Source organism: Mytilus galloprovincialis, chromosome 1 (genome assembly GCF_965363235.1).
Source record: "Mytilus galloprovincialis chromosome 1, xbMytGall1.hap1.1, whole genome shotgun sequence".
Lineage (NCBI taxonomy): Eukaryota > Metazoa > Mollusca > Bivalvia > Mytilida > Mytilidae > Mytilus > Mytilus galloprovincialis.
Window position 1 is genome coordinate 31,865,505 of NC_134838.1, and position 23,223 is coordinate 31,888,727.

General features: G+C 31.6%; 1 protein-coding gene across 1 annotated transcript; it reads left to right on the forward strand.

Annotated features, from left to right (window-relative positions):
• The first annotated feature begins 3,401 nt into the window (after window positions 1-3,401).
• Window positions 3,402-14,926, forward strand: LOC143071478 (cilia- and flagella-associated protein 95-like). The gene is made up of 5 exons (XM_076245798.1): window positions 3,402-3,553; window positions 6,911-7,016; window positions 8,239-8,363; window positions 13,368-13,500; window positions 14,355-14,926. Exons 1-5 carry the CDS (start codon window positions 3,414-3,416, stop codon window positions 14,541-14,543), a joined length of 693 nt encoding a protein of 230 aa, XP_076101913.1. The 5' UTR covers window positions 3,402-3,413; the 3' UTR covers window positions 14,544-14,926.
• Window positions 14,927-23,223: the final 8,297 nt, after the last annotated feature.

The window sequence follows — 23,223 nt, forward strand, 5'->3', positions numbered from 1 at the left end:
ATATATATCATACCAGAGACATATAATACTTTGTCTCTGATAATACTACAATCTTATTCAAAACCGATCTCTCATCGCTCCCGTTTTCGGATATGCCACGCGACATATTAGAAAACGGGAGCGATGAAAGATCGGTTTTTAATTAGATTGATAATACTATGTCTCTGATCATACTATGTCTCTGGTCATACTATGTCACTGATCATACTATGTCTCTGATTGTACTATGTCTCTGATCGTACTATGTCTCTGATCATACTATGTCACTGATCATTCAGTGGTTGTCGTTTGTTTATGTGTAACATATTTGTTTTTCGTTCATTTGTTTTACATAAATAAGGCCGTTAGTTTTCTCTTTTAAATTGTTTTACATTGTCTTACCGGGGCCTTTTATAGCTGACTAATGTCTCTGATCATACTATGTCACTGATCATTCAGTGGTTGTCGTTTGTTTATGTGTAACATATTTGTTTTTCGTTCATTTGTTTTACATAAATAAGGCCGTTAGTTTTCTCTTTTAAATTGTTTTACATTGTCTTACCGGGGCCTTTTATAGCTGACTATGCGATATGGGCTTTGCTCATTGTTGAAGGCCGTACGGTGACCTATAGTTGTTAATGTCTGTGTCATTTTGGTCTTTTGTGGATAGTTGTCTCATTGGCAATCATACCACATCTTCTTTTTTTTTTATGTCTCTGATAATACTATGTCTATGATCATACTATGTCTCTGATAATACTATGTCTCTGATATACTATGTCTCTGATCATACATTACTATTTGACTACAAGACGTTTATGTTGTGGGGAAAAGACAATAGTCATCTAAAATGGCAAATCATAAACTGTGATTGTTTTTTTTAAAATAGAACTATACGAATGTCTCATCCAATTTCAAAAGGTATAAAAATACGTACAGTGTTTAGATGCAGTACACATATCAACCTGATGAATCAAATATGGGCAAATCCATCAATCTTAGTTCGGATAAAGATGACTCAAAACTAAAATTTGGATCCGTTTTGCCCATCAAGTATGAATAATTAAAAATGAAACATTCCATTACCAAGCCGCGTACTGAAAATTAAAATAGTTTTACGATAAATTGTGTCTATTTATTCAAAATATCAAATAGAATAAGATAATGTCGAGGGGGATAAACTTCAGTGATACATTCAGTTTCCAAATAGCCATCAATAGTCCAAATAATTAACAGGGCCGTAACTACATTGAGGCAAATGAGACAAATGCCTAATGTAAAAAATTAAAAAAAAAAAAATGAAACAAAAGGTTGTTTTCATGTCAAATTGTTTTCACGGAAAGTGTCTTGCAAGAAGCAAGTTCTCTTCACTCTCTGGTGTATTCCCTGGATGTTTTTCGTTATCCATATTTCTATTTTCCTTTTAGTTTTCAGAGTTGATGGTCTATTGTTTGTACTTCTGTGTTCCGGGTTTGTCTTTTGTTCATTTAATGTCCTACTTTATGACTATAGTCTGAGCGTTGATTTTCATTTGTAAACGTGGTTTTGCAATGTTGCATGTCCACGTTGTCCAGAATTGTGCGAGAAATATATCTTAAAAACATGCGATGCTACTCAGTGGACAAAAAAAAATTATCCTTTCTGCATGGATAATTGAAATTGATATCAAAGAATACAAAACAGTTTGTTTTATTGTAAATAAAACTAGATAGCTGACATGGTTTGAATTAAAGTAAGGTCACATAATTCCCGGTATCAAATGATTTGAAGAAAAGGTATTGCCATATATGACATTTTACATTGAAAGGTTAAACTTGCATGTTAAGTCGTGTTGAGACCCTTTAACAGATAATAAAGGAGTATGGGGACATAATCGCACATAAAGTCAATGCATAGAAAAAATACAAATGATCAATGGTCAAAGTTTATGTTCCTGGTTTTCATCTTGATAGTTGCCGGATAGTCTTCAACAATACTTTTAAAGAATCATAAATACCGTAAAAGATCGTAAAACAAGGTGAAGATGGTCCCTAGTGTGGACTTCAGCAGTACTAGTACTTAAAGTCTAATACTGCAATGTCACTATATTTAAATATAGTCACCAAAGTCTAATCACAATACAAGACACTGAGAACAGACAGACAGATACGGTATTAATAATTATGAGAATTACGATTTTTTGCTTTATCCTACCATATCAGTCTTTTAATTATGTTGTCTCTAATACCTAAAAGTCTTAAATTACAATGAATCTTTGTTTTTGCTTTGGGACCTGATTGTCGAAAAAAATATCTAAAAATTAATTAAGCCGTTTCAATGCAAGAAAGAGTCTGGGAAACGCTCAGAATACACGATTTTGCGTTATTTATCTCGGAGCTCGGACCCCTCGCCCAAAATATATTTTGCCTCACTATTAAAAGAGGCTAGTTACGGCCCTGATTAAGATGTCCTGAAAGCCTATTTCATTTTATAAGTTCAGTATGACGCCACGTAAAAAGGCTTCATAGAATCACGAAATATTAAAATAGCCTTTCAAGAAGTCATTATTACTTGGACTAAGCCATCAAGAAATAAGTGTTTCATTATACAGAAAGAAACAAGTTTATCAGTTTTCGATACAATGTATAATTCATTATCTTCTTATACTGATACTGAAAATTCAGCTGATTACAAAATGTGTAAATAATTTGATGTGTCTTCTGTCTTGCGTTTTGGCTTCAGACCTTCAAACCAAGGTTTGGCAAATAATGTTTAGCTGCATATAAATCTATCTATCACCAATTCAGACTATCACACATTGCCCGAAGGCCAGAGTTACCAACGAACATAGGCATTTCACACGGTCTCTATCCATTGGAAGATGGATCGTTTTGATTTCTGTTCAAACCCATTATCTTTGATTCAATATGCATTCAAAATTGGTGGACCCATATAGTGGATTATGATTCATCTACAAAAATAAACACAGAATGGGAAATTTTGTCTGGATCATATTAAAATAAACATAGCCTGAAATAAACATAGCCTGAAAAAAAAATATCACAATCATGCAATTTAGCCTTTTAATTTGGGTACCCTCACGTTACATTTCCATCTTTTTAAAATTTGTAGATCCGTACTATCTTTAAAAGCATTGAAGAATTTAGATTTATACTTTTATACTAAAGTTCAGGGATAACGGAATGAAATCAAAGTCGTTCGTTGTTATGATTTGCTTTTTGTTTGTTTAATTTTCGTTAGTTAGATTTTTTCGCGGGAAATGTTTCTATGGGCGCGTAGTAATTTCAAATTATGTTTTATCAAAATATTAAAGTGGAAATCTATGAAATCAGACTTATTTATTCTCCTATCAATCATAATATTCTTCAATGAATATCTTAACACAACATGTGTTTATACAAATATGTACTACATTGCGGTGCGTATGTACATTAATGACATATGGAAGTACTTACACCACTTCCGCTGTCAACGTAAACATGGCTGGTGTACCTGATTATTACGAGAGGAAAGGGTCGCTAAATTTGCGGTCAGATCATATGAATTATGGAAGAGCAACTTTAAATTCAAACTGGTAATCATGTTTTTACATATCAGAACTGTTTTTCTTGAGTATGCGACGGTGTAATGATGAGTTTAAAGTCTTTGAATCGGTCTTCAGTAGACTGTACCACGATGTATATTTCATTTGAGTTGCTATACATGTAACTGTTAAATATTGATGGTATAGTTTCTGAACCACTGATGAATACTTATTTAACCATTTAAACAATATCAGGGGATAATAACTTCTCGGACCAACATGATACAATGATGTATTTTAAGCATTAGAGAACCTACATGCATGTATACCGGTTTTCTAAATTATCAAATAATGACCCTACATGTATATATATATGTAGGACTCTAAAGTGTGATTGGGACCCTAAAGTATGATGGTCACCCTAAAGTGTGATGGGCTACGCTAAAGTCTGATGCCTCAATACCCTAACGTGTGATGGTCCACGAAAGTGTAGACGTACGAAATGTAGTTGGACTATGATGTTAACAGTCGTTTATACAAACCAAAAATGAACATACCAGAAGATGAAATAAAAAATGGAAGCCAACAGATGTATATATTAATGTTATAGCCCTAGTCACTCTGTGATGTTTCAGGAGCTACGTTTAACTATGTTTTCAAAGGGTAGCGAAAATGGGAATATACGTAACGAAGCGTATCGAAACATAAATATCCTTTGTTCAAAACTAGACCTTTCCCGTATGTTTTGAAAATTCAGCAACAAACGTAGCGAAAATTGAAACTAAGTAGAAACCTAGTAAATATGTATCCAATTGAAGCTTAGTGGAACGCAACAAAACGTGCTTAATATATACGTATCAATGTGTGGTGAAAATGTGGGTCTACATTGTACATGTACTAATATGTATCCAAACGTGATAAAAATGTAACACAATCCTGGAAAAATCTATTTTTCAAAATAACAGGACACTTTTATTTAAAACATACTTGAAACTTAGAATTTTAAAACGTAGTAAAACTTGACAGTCTGACTGGGGCTTTCGTTTACGTTAAAATATTGTCGATTTTATTGAAGAGTTACGTATAAATGTCAGTAAAATTAAGGTACACGTTTTCAAGCGTAAATCATAAATTGTCCATTAAAATATCAGTGTGTACATTGTAGTAAAATACATGTTTTAATACTGGCTACGAAAAAGGGTAAAACTGGAAAACAACAACCCCTTTCTCTTGCATTTGAATTAAAGCATGTACAAGTAAATTTTGTCTATTCTGACAATGACCAAATTTTGTATTTGAAACTGACAAGGGGATGTGTTTTTTATTGATAGACTGTGTAAACGGCAAGCTACATGTACATCAATTATCCAATATGCCCCTCGTTCTGAACATGCATGAAATATTTGTCACTGGACGTTAATCAACCAACAATCAATCTAATGCGACCGAATTGTTTAAAATTCATTTAAAGGAATTAAAGTAAATACACCATTGCACTTTAGCGTGACCATCGCACTTTAGAGTCCTACATATATATATATATATATATTTGTTTATCCTCCTTGTTCTTCAAGTTTGAAATTCTCTATTTAGTATTAAAACACTTCTGTATTCATGCATATGCTATTTGGAAATTTGTCCCGCTTGACCTGAGATTGTAAGAATCTGTCCTGCTTGAACTTTTGACGTCATGCAATAATCACTTTTTCATAGTTATGTCAACTATTTTCTATTGTGACGTCAAAATTTTAAGGGAACTCAGGCCTCTACAATAACTTTTTTTTCAACTTGTCCAGTAGGACAAGTACATACCAAAACTTACTTGTCCGAATGAAATTGTAACTTGTCCAAAAAAAATCTTGATAATAACCTTTTTTTTGCATTTTAAGTTGATTCAACATGTTCAAGGAACAAAGTGAATTAAAACAATGAAACAGAATTTGATTTAATCTTTTGAAAGACTTTTCAAATATATGAGTTGAGAACAACTGTCTGAATCAAGTCATGTCACAGGACTTAGATTCTAGTTTTCATCTAAGCCAAAGTCTCATTAGACTCTGCACATGAGGCAAAGTCGGATAGACCTGTCAATGTACACTCATTGGATTTGTAATCCTGCTTTTTTAAGTTGAATTTTTTTTTTATTCAAATACAATCAATAAAAAAAGAAGATGAGGTATGCCAATGAGACAACTCTCTGCGAGAGACCAAATGACACAAAAATTAACAACTATATGTCACTGTATTGCAAGTATTTTTTTTCTACATATGATTAGATATGATTTTGTGAATTTTGTGGTAAATTATTTCTTCTTTTTTATTTGAAAAATATTTTTGTTAAAAAATTACTGTATGGTATTTATTTTGAAGCAACAGAATAAGGTAGGAAAACAAGGTACTGATTTGTCTTGGTCCCAAAATGTCTTCTGGGTTGCCAAACTGTCTATTAATCATGTCTATTAAAATATGAATCTCACGGTGCCAAACTGTCTATTAAACCAACAGTCCTGGAAGCCAAATGTTTCCAGCTGGTGAGGAACTGTCTTGTAAAGTTATCTTATCTACAAAGGGCATCGCTGATTCGGATCAGTAAGACTGGTTTCTGAGAATAGTATGCATTTTACCTATTAAAAAGTACCTGACAAAGAACCAGTTTTAAATTATCGATTGCAAGTGATCGGGTCTTGAGAAATAAAATGTTTCACAGTTTCAAAGTAAACAGTCAAATTATTACTTGTTTTTATCTTCTTTCCTTGTTTTTTGTTTATAATTACTTTCATCAAAGTTGGATGAAATTTATTTTCTGCAGAATAATTTTACTTGTCCCGTCGGACAAGCTTGATATAGCTTTTACTTGTCCGACCTTTTTTCCCTCTGGTATCGGACAATCGGACAAGCGTTATTGTCGAGGTCTGGAACTTTTGTGATGTCCAGTAATGGTGGACAAACAGAGATACAGTGTATTACATGTGTATATATATAGCGATTATAAATCTTAATTTACATTTCCTTGTTAAATTTTCATGTCAAAATGCAAAAAAGACAAAAGCAAAATGACAAAAGATAAAAAAAAATATTGTAAGAAATAACAAAATGCACAATGTTGCAAAGTTAACGTAAACAGATATTAAAGCTATTCAGTAAGTTCTAAATTAAAAATGAGGTTACTTGCTGCACACCTATTACTGAGAAAAAATTTCATCATTAATTATTTGGTAAGATCTGTGTAACAATGTTTTCATGAAGAATACATGTACACTGGACATGTAATGAGAATGAGTGATTCAGTAATGACTATACAAGTACAGCGATTCTCTTGTTTTTACAGAAATAACTTTATAATGTCACTACTGTAATTTTTATGTTGAATGTACTGTATATATAACTGAAAATATTTTTTCTTTAAAGGCATCAATCAAGAGAAGCAGAACCAAAAGATTATGATATAAATAGAAGTGATACCAGAAATTTATGTAATGCTTCATATAACAGAATAGGAGATGTAACTGATGGGGTACGTTATTTATGACAAGATAATACTGAGTGACAAATAAGCACGAAAATATGTAAGTGCAAAACATATTATAATTTTGGGCAATTCGATTGGCATGCAATGTACAATCTTTGTACATTAGAGCTTATTTTTGAGGAAGATTTTGGTATTTTATTTAGAGGAATACATTCTGTTTTCAATTATTTGTAGATTTCCAAAACTGAAAGCAATTTTTAGATCTACTGTACTGTGCAACTTAATACTTCTGTTTCATGCAGATACAAATATAGTTTTACTTCTATGGAAATAAATAAATTTATATTTGTCTCACTCTGGTACTTAAAAATGCAATCTCATCAAAATCGGATGTTCTGAGGGGAGTGTAGTGTATCAGAACATCAGATTTTAATGAGATTGTTGAAAATACTGTAGTATGCAGCTACATGTACAATAAACAATTCGGTGTAGATAATTTTACAACATTCAAGTCTCATTGTACACTGAAATATTTTATCTCGATTAAAAAAATCAATTTCATGCAGTCAGGCTGGTCCAGACCCCATACTTGAATATTATACAATTATAGCCTTTCGATATACATTCTACCATTGATATATATACAAACAGATGACTCCTTCTTAGCCAGTCAAATAAGTTAGTATATACATTAACAAGAAAAAGCTCACGTTATCTTATACCAAATGAAGTTTTGAGCTACATTCTTAAATTGTAAATTTAAAGCAAACTTATATTCTCCTGGCATTAAAATACTCCAGACAATTAATAAAATAAAATTTATAAACATGGCCATTTTAAAAAAAAAAAAATCACAAAACTATCTTCAAAAATGATATCTGATGATTCCATAATGCAGCTTCTGTTGTTCTGCAGGAACAATAGTCAGATGCAATGTGGGCAAATAGCACTTAATAGTACATGTACATTACAGGCACTCAGTATTGCCAACTTTTCATGAAGCAATTATGCATGAGATTTCAATGACCAAATTTGTGAAGAATAAAGAGAAACAATTAAAGATCAAAGGCAAATACACATAAAATGTGAGTCTCGCATGTACACTAATTGCAACTTGACACCTTATTCGTTTAAAATTAAGTGCCAAAGTAATACATTGTAATAGGTGTCAGTGAAAATTAGCTTCTTTTTTTTTTTTATCTGTATACATTTATCTGTATATCTAACATTTCATCTGGATATAATTGGAAAATATTTGATATTTCAGTCACTGCCAAAAACTACCTATCAAGACCACACTGAACAGATATACTTGAGAGATGATTTTGAGGAACAGGAAACAAAAAAAGCCATGGTTACCATGAAAACAATTGCTAACACAGATTTGGACAGGTATTTATTAGTTCAGCATAATTAATTTTGGTCGAACTTTATTTGACTGTTTAAAAAAAAAAGATTAAAATGATCAATTTTACATGAAAATCCCTTTCTTTAGAACATATCTACAATGTAGGACGTACATGTAAATGTAGGTGCTTATCCAGGAATTTGAAATAGCCAGCATTTGGAATGAAAAGTCTATACATCTATCAATAATTATTATGAAGCTCCATAAAAAGTCCTGGTTTCCCTCCCCCTTAATCTGCCTCAGAGATGAACACAGTAATGATGATATAACACTGTTAAGTACTGAGCCATACTGATGAATCTGATGGAGAGTTTTCTCATTGGGATTCATACCACATCTTCTTATATCTATTTCAATTCTCAAACAAAACCTATATTCTTTCATATTGCAACTGTGTTATTGACACAGTCAAATTTTATTGACTACATACTTGTGATTTATGATTGTAAAGCTTTGTTTTTTATGTGAACAGTTTTATTTGTTGAGTGTTTTTGCTTCAATGTGGTTTTTCAATATAAAGGGTATAAACTGACATTAGCTCAAATATAAAATTTATTAGTTTAAAGCCTTTGAAAAAGGTGGACATGCAAGATAAACAAAATTAATGCACCAGCAATATTTATGAAAATCTTTTTATGTATCGTTTAGTGTTTCAAAACATGAATATGATATAAAAAGTTTTAGCTTATGACTCAGATTCTGTTGAAATAAGATAATTGAAAATACGGGAATGCCGACTGTTATCTTTTGAATCTGTATCTAGTAATAAAGAAAAGGATTTTTCAGCCTTGAGGTATCATATGTTACACTTAAGTCCATGAATATTTGATTGTTGGAATATTATTGTCTAAGGAAAGTGTCAACTGTTAGGAAAATCTCTAATTCCCACATAAATATTTGTTAGCGATCTGACATACAAACTGTTATTTTTTTATTGACCAATTGTTTTACATTAGAGTGTTTACTCAATAATTAATAAATGATTATCAAATCTATATTTTATATAAAAAAAGAACTTCAATAATTTAAATGCAGAGATATGTATTTTTGTCTTAATAGATTAAATTTTCTTTCAAATTATTAAATTCTAATAACAGAATTAACGTGCTATTTCCAGTATAAAAAAGACAAATTTGAATAGGAACATTTTTCAAAATACCTTAATAGCTTTAACTTCTTTCTAAAATATTTTACTTTGAATATAGACACATATATCTGCTCTTTGGTCAGGTTGTTATTAACTTTTATCTTTTGCATATTCCCCATTTCCATTCTCAATTTTGCATACATCTATTAATTGAAAACAACATGTTTTTAACGTATCTACCATCACAAAATAACAGCAGCAACATTTATAGGATGTTAAGTAACACTAAAGATAATGAATATTCTAGTTGCAAGTGAAAAATAGTTATGCAGACTTGCCAAATTTTCTTAAAGGGAAGCGGTTAGAGTTAAAGTTTAAAGCATTTAATTAAACTTCTCATTTTTCAGAAATAGTAATTTTTCAGAAATACTAAGGACACTCAAAAAAGTATTTGTTCTGCATTTTTTTCACTTTTCAGATGATTGAATCTGATGGACAGATAGCTCTATTAGTTTCTAACATTTAAATATACAACAAATTCAGCATTGTTTAGAATCTTACTTGTATTTATTGTTATTTATTCATGTCATACATGTACTTTTACTCTTTCTGCAGTCACTGTAGAGATGTTCATGTTTGAAGTAATATAATCAGAGCTACATATTGTTCTAAGGAATTGCTTATCTTTTGATTTAAGCAATGGGGAACACTATTGACTTTAAAACTGTCTTCTCAAAGGAAGAATCTAAATAACGAAATTCCTTAATTAAAAATGTTTAAATTAAATTAAAAACAATTACTGAAATAATTTTCTTGACATGGCTAGTAATTGTCCTGTTCTAGTATTGCTATATATCTTTTTTTTTATTGTTTTGTGCATTAATTAAGCAGTAAGTTTTCTCATTTTTGGTTTCATTACACCATGACCTCATTTTCATGGTTCATTGGTCAATACTGAGGTTTCTTTGCTAGGTCTGCATGTTTCTCAAATACTATGTACTATAATATAATCCAACTATATTTGGTATTTGTAATGATTGTAATGTAATACGTGTCTGTCTGGAAATGTATTCCTTAAATACAATATAGATTATGAATTATACTGATAATTGATAATGAGATATACATGTATATGTGATACATGTACCTGTAATGAAACCTTGATCTTCATAAAGACTTGATTTTAGCTTAAATCCAACCTTGTAAGGAGAGCAGTCAAATAATTTAAACATGTGCACTCTTAGTTTTATGAAAAAATTTGGTTTGTTTGTAAAACAATTTACACTTCAGCATAGAACATGAATCATTTAATAAGTATAATGTTCATTAATTATTGACACAATATTATTACTCTGTATTTGCGTGATTGCATATGACTGGATATATTAAAGTAATTATCATTTGATCTCACGCTATCAAATGATTAGGAGGCATGGACTTTAATTTTGATAAGGTTCATGAACTGTTTTGTTGTTTTATATGCTGGGCATGATATAAAGAGGCTGTTATATCCCTTATTCTTTTCTCTTATTTTAAATTATTTATGTAAAAGTATGAAAATTATTAAGGATGTATTAAGTATGAATCTGTAATTTTCATTTTTCAATACATAAATCAATTTATTTGGATGTCAAATTCATTAAATGGTAAAAGGTTAGATACATTTTGTAAATAATATAGCAGCTCATCAATAAATAATTCTGTAATAACTTTGAGCCTTACAGCTCATCAGTACACATTTGTAATTCCCTCAAAGAAAAAAGACAATATTGGATTTTCATGATTTATATTACAGATGATTTATTTATTTTTTGGAAATTCACTTAACCACATATGAAATCATTAACTCAGGCTTAAACAATATTTTCTTTTGTTTTTAGCTCACCTGGCCCGAAGGGCCAAGTGAGCTTTTCTCATCACTTGGCTTCCGTCGGCGTCCATCGTCCGTCGTCTGTAAACTTTTACAAAAATCTTCTCCTCTGAAACTACTGGGCCAAATTTAACCAAACTTGGCCACAATCATTATTAGGGTATCTAGTTTGAAAATTGTGACCCGGCCAACCAACCAAGATGGCCGCCATGGCTAAAAATAGAACATAGGGGTAAAATGCAGTTTTTGGCTTATAACTCAAAAACCAAAACATTTAGAGCAAATCTGACAAGGTAAAATTGTTTATCAGGTTAAGATCTATCTGCCCTGAAATTTTCAGATGAATCGGACAACCTGTTGTTAGGTTGCTGCCCCTGAAATGGTAATTTTAAGGAAATTTTGCTGTTTTTGGTTATTATCATGAATATTATTATAGATAGAGATAAACTGTAAACAGCACAAATGTTCAGCAAAGTAAGATTTACAAATAAGTCAACATAACCGATATGTTCAGTTGACCCCTTTAGGAGTTATTGCCCTTTATAGTCAATTTTTAACCATTTTTCATAAATCTTATTATCTTTTACAAAAATCTTCTCCTCTGAAACTACTGGGCCAAATTGAACTAATCTTGGCCGTAATCATCATTGGGGTATCTAGTTTACAAATTGTGTCCGGTGACCCGGCCAACCAACCAAGATGGCCGCCACAGCTAAATATAGAACATAGGGGTAAAATGCAGTTTTAAGCTTATAACTAAAAAACCAAAGCATATAGAGCAAATCTGATGGGGTTAAATTGTTTATCAGGTCAACATCTATCTGCCCTGAAATTTTCAGATGAATTGGACAACCCGTTGTGTGGTTGCTGCCCCTGAATTTGTAATTTTTAGGAAATTTTGCTGTTTTTGGTTTTTATCTTGAATATTATTATAGATAGAGATAAACTGTAAACAGCAATAATGTTCAGCAAAGTAAGATTTACAAATAAGTCACCCATGACAGAAATGGTCAGTTGACCCCTTTAGGAGTTATTACCCTTTATAGTCAATTTTTAACCATTTTTCGTAAATCTTAATAATCTTTTACAAAAATCTTCTCCTCTGAAACTACTGGGCTAAATTAATCCAAACTTAGCCACAATCGTCTTTTGGGTATTTAGTTTAAAAAATTCGTCCGGTGACCTGGCCATCCAACCAAGATGGCCGCCACGGCTAAAAATAGAACATAGGGGCAAAATGCATTTTTGTCTTATTACTCAAAAACTGAAGCATTTAGATACTGCCCTGAAATTTTCAGATGGATCGGACAACCCGTTGTTAGGTTGCTGCCCCTGAATTGGTAATTGTAAGGAAATTTTGCAGTTTTTTGTTATTATCTTGAATATTATTATAGATAGAGATAAACTGTAAACAGCAATAATGTACAGCAAAGCAAGACCTAAAAATAAGTCAACATGACCAAAATGGTCAATTGACCCCCTAAGGAGTTATTTTTTTTCCTTTATAGTAAATTTTAAAGGTGAGCGACACAGGCTCTTTAGAGCCTCTAGTTTCATGTAAACATGTTTATCTGATATCAATGCTTATGATTTTGTGACTATCAGTCATTTTGATGATTTTTTTAAATCTCCTTTTACAATTTGTAAGCATACATGAATCAGATTCAAGTTATTTCCGAAAGCAATTAATTTATTTCAAATTTGTTAGTTTTAAAAGACATATGAACACCTTATTTTGCAATGTCCACAAATCATTATATTAAACAACAAATTTCTTCACTCGATTTGTTTTTTCAAACTAAAATCCACGAAATTTAAAAACCCAAGATCTCAAACCACAAAAATTGATATCCATGATTAAAGTAAGAATTATACACAAGATGTGACTCCTCTTGCCATGTTTAAAAGTTTAAAAGCATGACTATATATGACACTTCTTACCATGTATAAAAGTTTAAAAGCATGACTATATATGACACTTCTTGCAATCTATAAAAGTTTAAAATCATGACTTTATATTTATATTATCAGAGAAACAGAAACACCACAGAAAGGATTTGGATCAGTATTACCCAGACATAATCCAGATTATAATAAATTCCACTTAGAATCAACACACAAAGCAGATTTTACACCTCCTGACCCAAATTATATACCAGTACCTGTAAGTATGACATTTATGTGGTCGTCTCCAAAGTCAATACAAACAGTTTCATACTGTGGCACATAAGACTATTGATACACGTAGCTTGCTTGCATAGATTTAAAGTATCCAGGTGAAATCCTACAGTTCTAAAATTTCAATACTGTACATTTAAAACAAAAGTTAGTTTTTGAAAACCTATGTCTAATTCAGTTTAAGAATGAAAGTAATTGTATAAGAGGAAAAAAGATGGTTTTTTTTCCATAAAATTGACTCATGATGAGTTCATGAGAATATACATTGTTATAAAAAAAATCAAATATTTCATGTTGATTTCCTTCATAAATAAAAATGCATGATTTTTCTCCTATTTATAAATATACTTAAAAAGTAGAGCATTTCAAATGAATTAATACTATTGCATCTTGGCTAGTAATGCATTCTATACTATCTCCTTCAAGTTTTACACTCATTAGAGAGGTTGAATGTAGAACAGTACTCAACATGCAAGCAATGGTGATATAACAAGATGTCAGAAATTACATACATGACTCACATTTGCAGGAATTTGAAGAAAGAAATAGCATATATTTTGCTGAAATATTTAGTACTATAATGGAAAAGGGTTGTTGTATATATATTGTGGAAAAATATCCCTCACAGTGTAACATATTGCAGCTGAGTTGTAATATATTCTACTCCTAAATACACATGTATAAGTGCATTGAACAAATAGAATTTATAACAAAAAAAGACAACTAAGGACAAAGAACAAACTATGTATTAGACAGAATATTTAATTTTTTTGGTGTGAAAAGATTAATTTATAAAAAAAAATACATCTATAATACATTTTTTTCATATTTATATTTTAGGAAAAATTACCTGACTTTCCTGACCAGTCAGCAGCTTACAGAAAGTGTCTGTCACAATTTACTGATACCTGTGATTATCGTAGACCTGGCCGCAACACATGGCAAGATGAAAGTGGAATCTATGCTAACACTCATTACAAAAGACAAATTATACAATCAAGAAATCCTATCCCAGAACAGAAAGCTTAAAAAACAATACTTATATTCTTATACATGTTTTTAAAATGTGTCAAACAGTTAAGAGCAGCCATTTTTAAAATTTTTAATTTAACTGGTAAATCAGTGAAAATATCTTATACAGGAATGATAAGAACTAGAATGTTTTTTTGTTTATGTTTATATATTTTTGATTTTTTGACCAGGAAGTAAGATTGTTGTTGATATACTTTATATTTATCACTTCATTGTGCTGACTCTTTTATAGGTTTTACTATTGATCACTGTGATATTTCTTTTTTATTTGTCAAATATTTTACAAGATTTACACATTTGATAATTTGTATGTATATGTAAAATATATTGTTTTGTAGAAGAGAATTTAATATATAACTTACATTAAATGATAACATTTATGTCTTTGCTTTCTTGTATTTTTAAAGTTCTTCATAATAGTTATCAAAGGTACCAGTATTATAATTTTATATGTCAGAAGTGCAGTCTGCACAGTTAGCCACTAGTCCGATGCCCCAGACTAGTAAAATTTCATTCGGACTAGTGAGTTTTTGCAAAATTTTGTTTGGACCAATAAGAAAAATGTCAGAATATTGGTCTTTGGACTAGTAGTTGAAAAAGTTTTTGGTGCAGACTGGAAGTGGTTTCACCTACATAAGACTCATCAGTGACGCTCATATCAAAATATTTAGGTCAAGATTCCTAATGCGCCTTCAAATGAGGAACTCAAAAGTCATGTGTAAACAAAAAATCTCTGTGTAGTGATTTTGGACATGTTTCTATTTTTTACAAATGACTGAGCTTAACCATTTGTGGTGATTAGGAAAGTAGAGGAACATAGAATAAATGTGTAAAAACTTTGGAGCTATTAAATGCGTAAAAAGTATTTAATTTTAAAAGAACTTAAGGATTTTTTACCAGAAGGAGCCACATCACGAAAGGGTGTTCTGGGTATGCTAATTTACGGAAAAAATAATCTCACTTCATACCCCGAAAATTTAACCACATATGTGAAAATGTCACAGCTTCGAAACGAGCTATCATACATATGATATCCAAAGTTACGATATGGACTGAGCTACAGGAAAAAATGTTACCATTACCGCCTATGTAAAAACAATTAAAGATATTGACCCAGTTATAAAGCCAAACAATGAAATATCTTTACATGTCTGATCTAGGTTAGATATGTAATGGTTCAACTTCACTGCTGTCAATTTGTCCAGCAAAATGTCCATTCACTCTTTGTCATGGAAGTTAGTTTAGTCTGCTTTTCAGAAAATATTTCTTCATAAATGTTAAGCTTTTCAGAGCTTTTTAACTTGAAATAAATGTATACATAGGTGGGAATACTCTTTATACATTGTCTGAACATTTCATATCTGTTTCACTGAACGAAAAGTAATTTGACAATGAAATCACAACCTTTCCTGTCTATATAGTTTTTTGTCGCAGAAAGCTCCACATAGGGATAGTAATCCAGCGGCAGCGTTGGCCAACTTCTTAAAAGCTTTATATTTTTGAAGGTTGAAGACCTGGATGCTTCATACATTGTATATAGATGCGTAAAGTTACAAAGTTTCCGTCTGTCACATGGCCAATGTCCTTCACCTCATTTTCATGGTTCAGTGACTAGTGACTACTTGACAAAAAGTTAAGATTTTTGTATTGTTAACTTCTCTCTATTATGAGTAATACGATAACTATAGTTTGTATGTGCGTACCTTGCAAGGTCCTCATATCCGTCAGACAGTTTTCACTTGACCTCGACCTCATGTCATGGATCAGTGAACAAGGTCAAGTTTTCGTGGTCAAGTCCATGTCTCAGATACTACAAGCAGTAGGTCTAGTATATTTGGTGTATGGAAGGATAGTAAGGTGTACATGTCAAACTGGCAGGTGTCATCTGACCTTGGCCTCATTTTCATGGTTCAGTGGTTATAGTTAAGTTTTTGTGTTTTGGTCCTTTTTTTCTTATACTGTATGCAATAGGTCTACTACATTTGGTGTATGGAATGATGGTAATTTTTTTGACCGTGTTAAGTTTATGTGATAGTTTTATTAAGACTTTATATTTAGGATTATCAACATATCTGAGTGGTTAATAAAGAAGGCGAGAATTTCAGTGTGTGCACTCTTGTTTTAATGTTTTTATGCATTTTGACTAGTGGAACTCTTTTAAGTTATGACACCAACACACCTTTTGGATTTTATAATTAACCAATTTTTCATTAATTGGACTTTGTTGACAATAATTTTGTCTATGAAACAGTCACGAAACAACGGAAAATAACCGAAAGACAAAGGACATCTAAATTAAGGCTGTTAAGGGATGACATCAAAAGTTCAATGTAGGATAAAAAACTTAATTCACATAGTTTTTTCGCTGACCCCCCTACCCCCTTCTTAACTTAATTTGTGAAAAATTGATTTACCTATATGGATACATGTAAAATCGATTTTAGATAAACAAAACTTGAGCAATGTTGACCCCCACCCCCAAACTATTCGATTTAAGTTTTTTATCCTACATCGATCTTTTGATGTCGTCCCTAAGGGCAATATACATTTTCAACTATATACCAGTGTCTATTCCATGTTTCATGCAAAAAGTAAAATGACAAAAATACACTACCATAAGGCAAAATCAAAAGCTCAAACACCTCTAACGAGTGGAAAACAACTTTTATTTCTGAATTGGTATATATAGGCATTTCCTTATGTAGAAAATTGTGGATAGTAGATCTAAAAACGATGTGAATAAGAAAAACAGCAACATTAAAAAAAACTGCTATCAACAATTATCATTCTAAATAATAATAAAATATAAAAATAAGACATACAGTTGTTCTGTTGTTCCATTGTTTTCCTCTTATAGTTGATGTGTTTCCCTTGGTTTTTGTTTGCAACTCGGATTCGTTTACTCTCAATCGATATATAACTTTTGAAGAGCAGTTTACTACTGTTGCCTTTCTTTATACAAGGTCTCTTGGTTTGAAAAAGTTAAATTACAAAAATACCGAACGCAAAGTAGAACTCAAAACGAAATGTCCCTAATCAAATGGCAAAATCAAACACATCAAACGAATGGATTACAACTGTCATATTCCTAACTTGGTACAGGCATTTTCTTGTATGGAAAATGGTGGATCAAACCTGGTTTTATAGCTAGCTAAACCTCTCACTTGACAGTCAAAACAAACAGATATAAAAGCAAAATAGGAAAAAAAATTAGATACAGCAGTCAACATTGTTTTAATCTCAATCTCTATGAAAACAAAGAAACACAAATATGCATATAGACAAAGCACATTTATTTTTGTGCTATGTCTTGTGTCTTATTAAAATTTACTTAGATAACAATAAACTAAAAAAAATCTAGAGGCTCTAGAGATCAGGCCTCACGGTCATAAAACTTTCGAGCATGATTTTCGTACTCAGACTCAAAAAACAACCAATCAAATTGCTGGATTTCATGTTTCGAGCATGATTTTTGTGCTCAGAGCACTGAGCAAAGTTTTATGCCTTCGAGGCCAGGTGTCACTCACCTGGATCTATGTGCATAAATTTTTTTATGTTATTTCTTCATAGACAGAAAAAATATTACAGTCATTCCTTAAATAACTTCCATTAAGGAGGCTCCTGGGTATAAATCTTTTTTTTTTTTCTAATATAGGATTTCGTTATATTTTTTTTTATAAATGAACTTAATCATATACGTAAAAGAAAAATGAAATAAAAAGATGGGGTCACCGTTTATTTAAGCTCACAATCTGCCTCTGGAAGAAGCATACATTTTTCTTAATGTCCTTTTTTTCTGTTGAACTAATAGGAGAAATAGATGTAATATCGAAATAACAAAATAACCTAATTACAGAAATCGCTTAAATTTTACAATTATTTAGTTTATGTACAGCTTATTTGAAAACAATAATAAAAAATATAGGTCACCGATGAGTTAAAAAGGATATTTCAAATTTAATGCCAAAAATGGCATTTTTGCACCAAAGGGAGATATTTTGGAGCTTTTTCAATGATATAAACATTTTAAAAGTCATCTGGGGCCAAACTGAATCAATTTTTTTGGGTTGATTTTTGTACCATATCATAACGTAATAACTAATAGGGTAATACATAAAACTTGTAATGAAAAAATAAAGGTTTAATTTTTTGCTGAAATTTTTGTACCCAGGAGCCACCTTAAGACTTTACTGACTTACATGTAGATCTTTTCCTGCTTAATAATTTTAAAAGTTTCTATTCATTAAATATTATTCTCGAGGTAATCGGCAAAACTAAAGAAAACAAATTGGGTAAAAATCGTCATAAACTCATCATAGATAGCAGGATTACATTTTGTATTTACGTAAGACGCACGTTTCGTCTTCAAAAAAACTCATATCCCTTCGTATGGTGTTTACATATCTCAATTGATACGTTATTCTCGTGCTTGTGCACACTATACGGACTTCATATACAGGAGTGTGGTCCTTTCGCAGAAACTGCTCCAACAAAGTTATGAGGACAGATTAAAAATGGCTCGCCGTAAATTTTACGGACACCATCACGAATTGGTTGATCCATACGATGTGTCTTTGTCCAAACTAACTTAGGACATTTTCATCACATGTAAAATTGCTGTTTGTCATTACGTCGTCTGATCTTTTAATTACCGAACGTGACTTGTTCCCGATTGTGACTGTTTTTCTAAATGTGAATTCGCATTGCTTAAGATGTGTCACTGTACTTTTCTATCCCAAATTCATGTATTTAGTTTTGATGTTATATTTGTTATTCTCATCGGATTTTGTCAAATGTCTTAACGTCTTTTCTGTTATATTCGTGTATTATGGTAAAGATGATTAATCACCCCTTCATTTATTAGATTTTAGTTTGTTTCAACGAAGTTTATACGATATATTTGGTTTAAAGTTTGTTTCAGAAGAAACACCGACATAGCTAGATAATACAATTAATTGTCTAATTACTACCACAATTTGATATTAATAAGTATTGTAATTTTCATTGTTATTTATAAATGTAATATCAGTATTACAAATCTAATGTTAAATCAATCCTAATTCTATCTTATTTTGGGGAAATATTTTAACAAATTCAAATGTGATCTCACTTTGTGTGTTTTTTTAAGAATTTCAAATGTAACGTCACTTTGTGCGTTGAGGCTTTGGCCAACTCGGCTGTGTATTTCTATGTGTTGGATTAGGTTGTTTTATGTAGTTAGTCACCACTTCAGTTTTATCATGTATATATATTATATAGTAATAAAATTGAGAATGGAAATGGGGAATGTGCCAAAGAGACAACAACCCGACCATAGAAAAAAACAACAGCAGAAGGTCACCAACAGGTCTTTAATGTAGCGAGAAATTCCCGCACCCGGAGGCGTCCTTCAACTGGCCCTAAACAAATATATACTAGTTCAGTGATAATGAACGCCATACTAATTTCCAAATTGTACACAAGAAACTAAAATTAAAATAATACAAGACTAACAAAAGCCAGAGGCTCCTGACTTGGGACAGGCGCAAAAATGCGGCGGGGTTAAACATGTTTGTGAGATCTCAACCCTCCCCCTATACCTCTAGCCAATGTAGAAAAGTAAACACATAACAATACGCACATTAAAATTCAGTTCAAGAGAAGTCCGAGTCTGATGTCAGAAGATGTAACCAAAGAAAATGAACAAAATGACAATAATACATAAATAACAACAGACTACTAGCAGTTAACTGACATGCCAGATCCAGACTTCAATTAAACTGACTGAAAGATTATGATTTCATTATATGAACATCAGGCACAATCCTTCCCGTTAGGGGTTTAGTATCATACCATCATAACATATATGAGAAGAGCATAACCCGTGTCATGCCAACAACTGGTTTTTGAATAAATGTGTTTAGTTCCGATGCAAAGACCCTATAAGTGAATCAATATTAACGCCAAAATATGCAATCTTTAATGACCTGACAACAGTATCGTAACTATATCCCTTCTTAATAAGTCTATTCAAAGGTTTTGTTAGTTTTTGAGGTGAATTTTTTTTTATAATTTTTTTTTATAAAATTTACTGTTTGCAAAAGTATGGATTATTCTAAATAATAAGGATGTTCTTATCCCAGGCAGAAAACAACTTTGTACTTGTTATGACTTTTGAACTTTTTTATCCGAGTGTCACTGGTTGTTCTTGTGTGGACGAGACGCACGTCTGGCATAATAAATTTTAAACCTGGTACCTTTTGTTAGCTAATATTCGTGTGTTTCTCTGTCCTATATGTTCTCCCATTTATTTGTATTGTAGTCTAGAAATTCATCCGGTTGAACTTACTTTAAATAAAGCTAATACTAACAATGACCACTGCCCTTTCCTCGATCTTGATATCTATATCATTAACGGGAAGCTTAATACAAACATTCATGATTAAAGAGATGATTTTTCATTTCCTATCGTTAATTATCCATTTGTAGATGGTGACGTTCCCTTGTCGCCATCTTATGGTGTTTATTTATCTCAACTTGTACGATTCGCTCGTGTTTGTAATAACGTATTAGATTTTAGCGAGAGAAATTTATGAATTACTGAAAAATTATTACACCAGGGTTTTCGATATTACAAACTAGTCAAAACATTTACTAAATTTTATCATCGGTATAAGGAAATAATTCGTAAATATAACTCAACATACAGACATCTTATACGTTCAGGTATTTTACATCCAATCTTTTATGGTAATATTCTTTACAAAGCACAAAAATATCAGTATTCGCCTCAAAAGCTTACAAAACCTTTAAACAGACTTATTAAGAAGGGATATATTGGCACAAATATCGATTTTGTCATTAGCAAATTAAAACATAACTAAATTGTATCTTCTTTTGAGGCGTTTCTATAGCAGTCGTTTCACACTATCCTACTACCTGTCAATACATTTATTTTTGGCATTGCACAAGTCATGTCTTCTCAGACTGTTCATGACGTTAAAATACTAAATTCCTGGGATGTGTTTTAGTTGATTTTCTGTCTCTGATGCAGGATTTTTTTATTATCATTTTTGGTTTATAACTAGCTGTCAGTAACTGCGAGTACTCTCAAATCGTATTTTCTTGTTAATTCGACCTGTTGATAATGTTTATAATGCTTTTTTGTTATTTTATATTTATATGGATCTTGTCTATATACCAGCTTTGATTATTTGGAATATCACTACTTCTTACTACATTTGTATAAACTTCAAGATTTACGTGTATTTTTTAAAACTGTTTTTTTTTCTAAAGTGAATATTTTCGAAGGGTTAAATATTTCGCAGTGGTGTCTTGACATGGCTTTGTTTGGACTTGTTTGTTTGCTTTTTGGCCTTGAATGTTTGTCCCTAATATTTTATTAACAGTGCATTTGCATTCAGATATCGCAGATCAAATTTATTCGTTTATAGTGTATTAATGTACGTTTTTTGATTGAGTTAAGCCTGCCAATTGATATTTTATCGTGTGTTTTTCTACGTTGTGATGTTATGCTATTGTTTCAGAAAAAGGGAGTAGGTTTGGATCCATTAAAACGTTTAATCCCGCTGTAAATGTTTGCACCTGTCCTAAGTCAGGAATCTAATGTACAGTAGGTGTCGTTTGTTTATGTAATTTATACGTGTTTCTAGTTTCTAGTTTTTAAAATTTTATATAGATTAGACCGTTGGTTTTCCCGTTTGAATGGTTTTACACTAGTAATTTTGGGGCTCTTTATAGCTTGTTGTTCGGTGTGAGCCAAGGCTCCGTGTTGAAGGTCGTACATTGCCCTATAATGGTTTACTTTTTTTTTAAATTGTTATTTGGATGGAGAGTTGTCTCATTGGGACTCACACCACATCTTCCTGTATCTATATAGTTACGATACTGTTGTCAGGTACTAAAAGATTGCATATTTTGGCTTCAATATTGATTCACTTATAGGGTCTTTGCATCGGAACTTAACACATTTACTTAAAAAAAACAGTTGTTGGCATGACAAGGGTTATGTAGAATGAAACTAAACCCCTAATGGGAGGGATTGTGCCTGATATTCCTATGATGAAGACATAATCTTTCAATCAGTTAATTGAGGTTTCGCAGCTGGCATGTCAGTTAACTGCTAGTAGTCTGTTGTTATCTATGTATTATTGTCATTTTGTTTATTTTCTTTTGTTACATCTTCTGACATCAGACTCGGACTTCTCTTGAACTGAAATTTAATGTGCGTATTGTTATGCGTTTACTTTTCTACATTGGCTAGAGGTATAAGGGGAGGATTGAGATCTCATAAACATGTTAAACCCCGCCGCAATTTTGCGCCTGTCCCAAGTCAGGAGCCTCTGGCCTTTGTAAGTCTTGTATGATTTTTAATTTTAGTTTCTTGTGTATAATTCGGAGTTTAGTATGACGTCCATTATCACTGAACTAGTATACATATTTTTTTAGGGGCCAGCTGAAAGACGCCTCCGGGTGCAAGAATTTCTCGCTACATTGAAGACTCATTGGTGGTCTTCGGCTGTTTTCTGCTTTATGGTCGGGTTGTTGTCGCTTTGACATATTCCCCATTTCTTTTCCTAATTTTATTGTCATGTAATGTTGTCATTTTAATGTTATATCTAACAATGCCAATAAAGCGGAAGGTTTGGCATGCCACAACACCAGGTTAAACCCACCA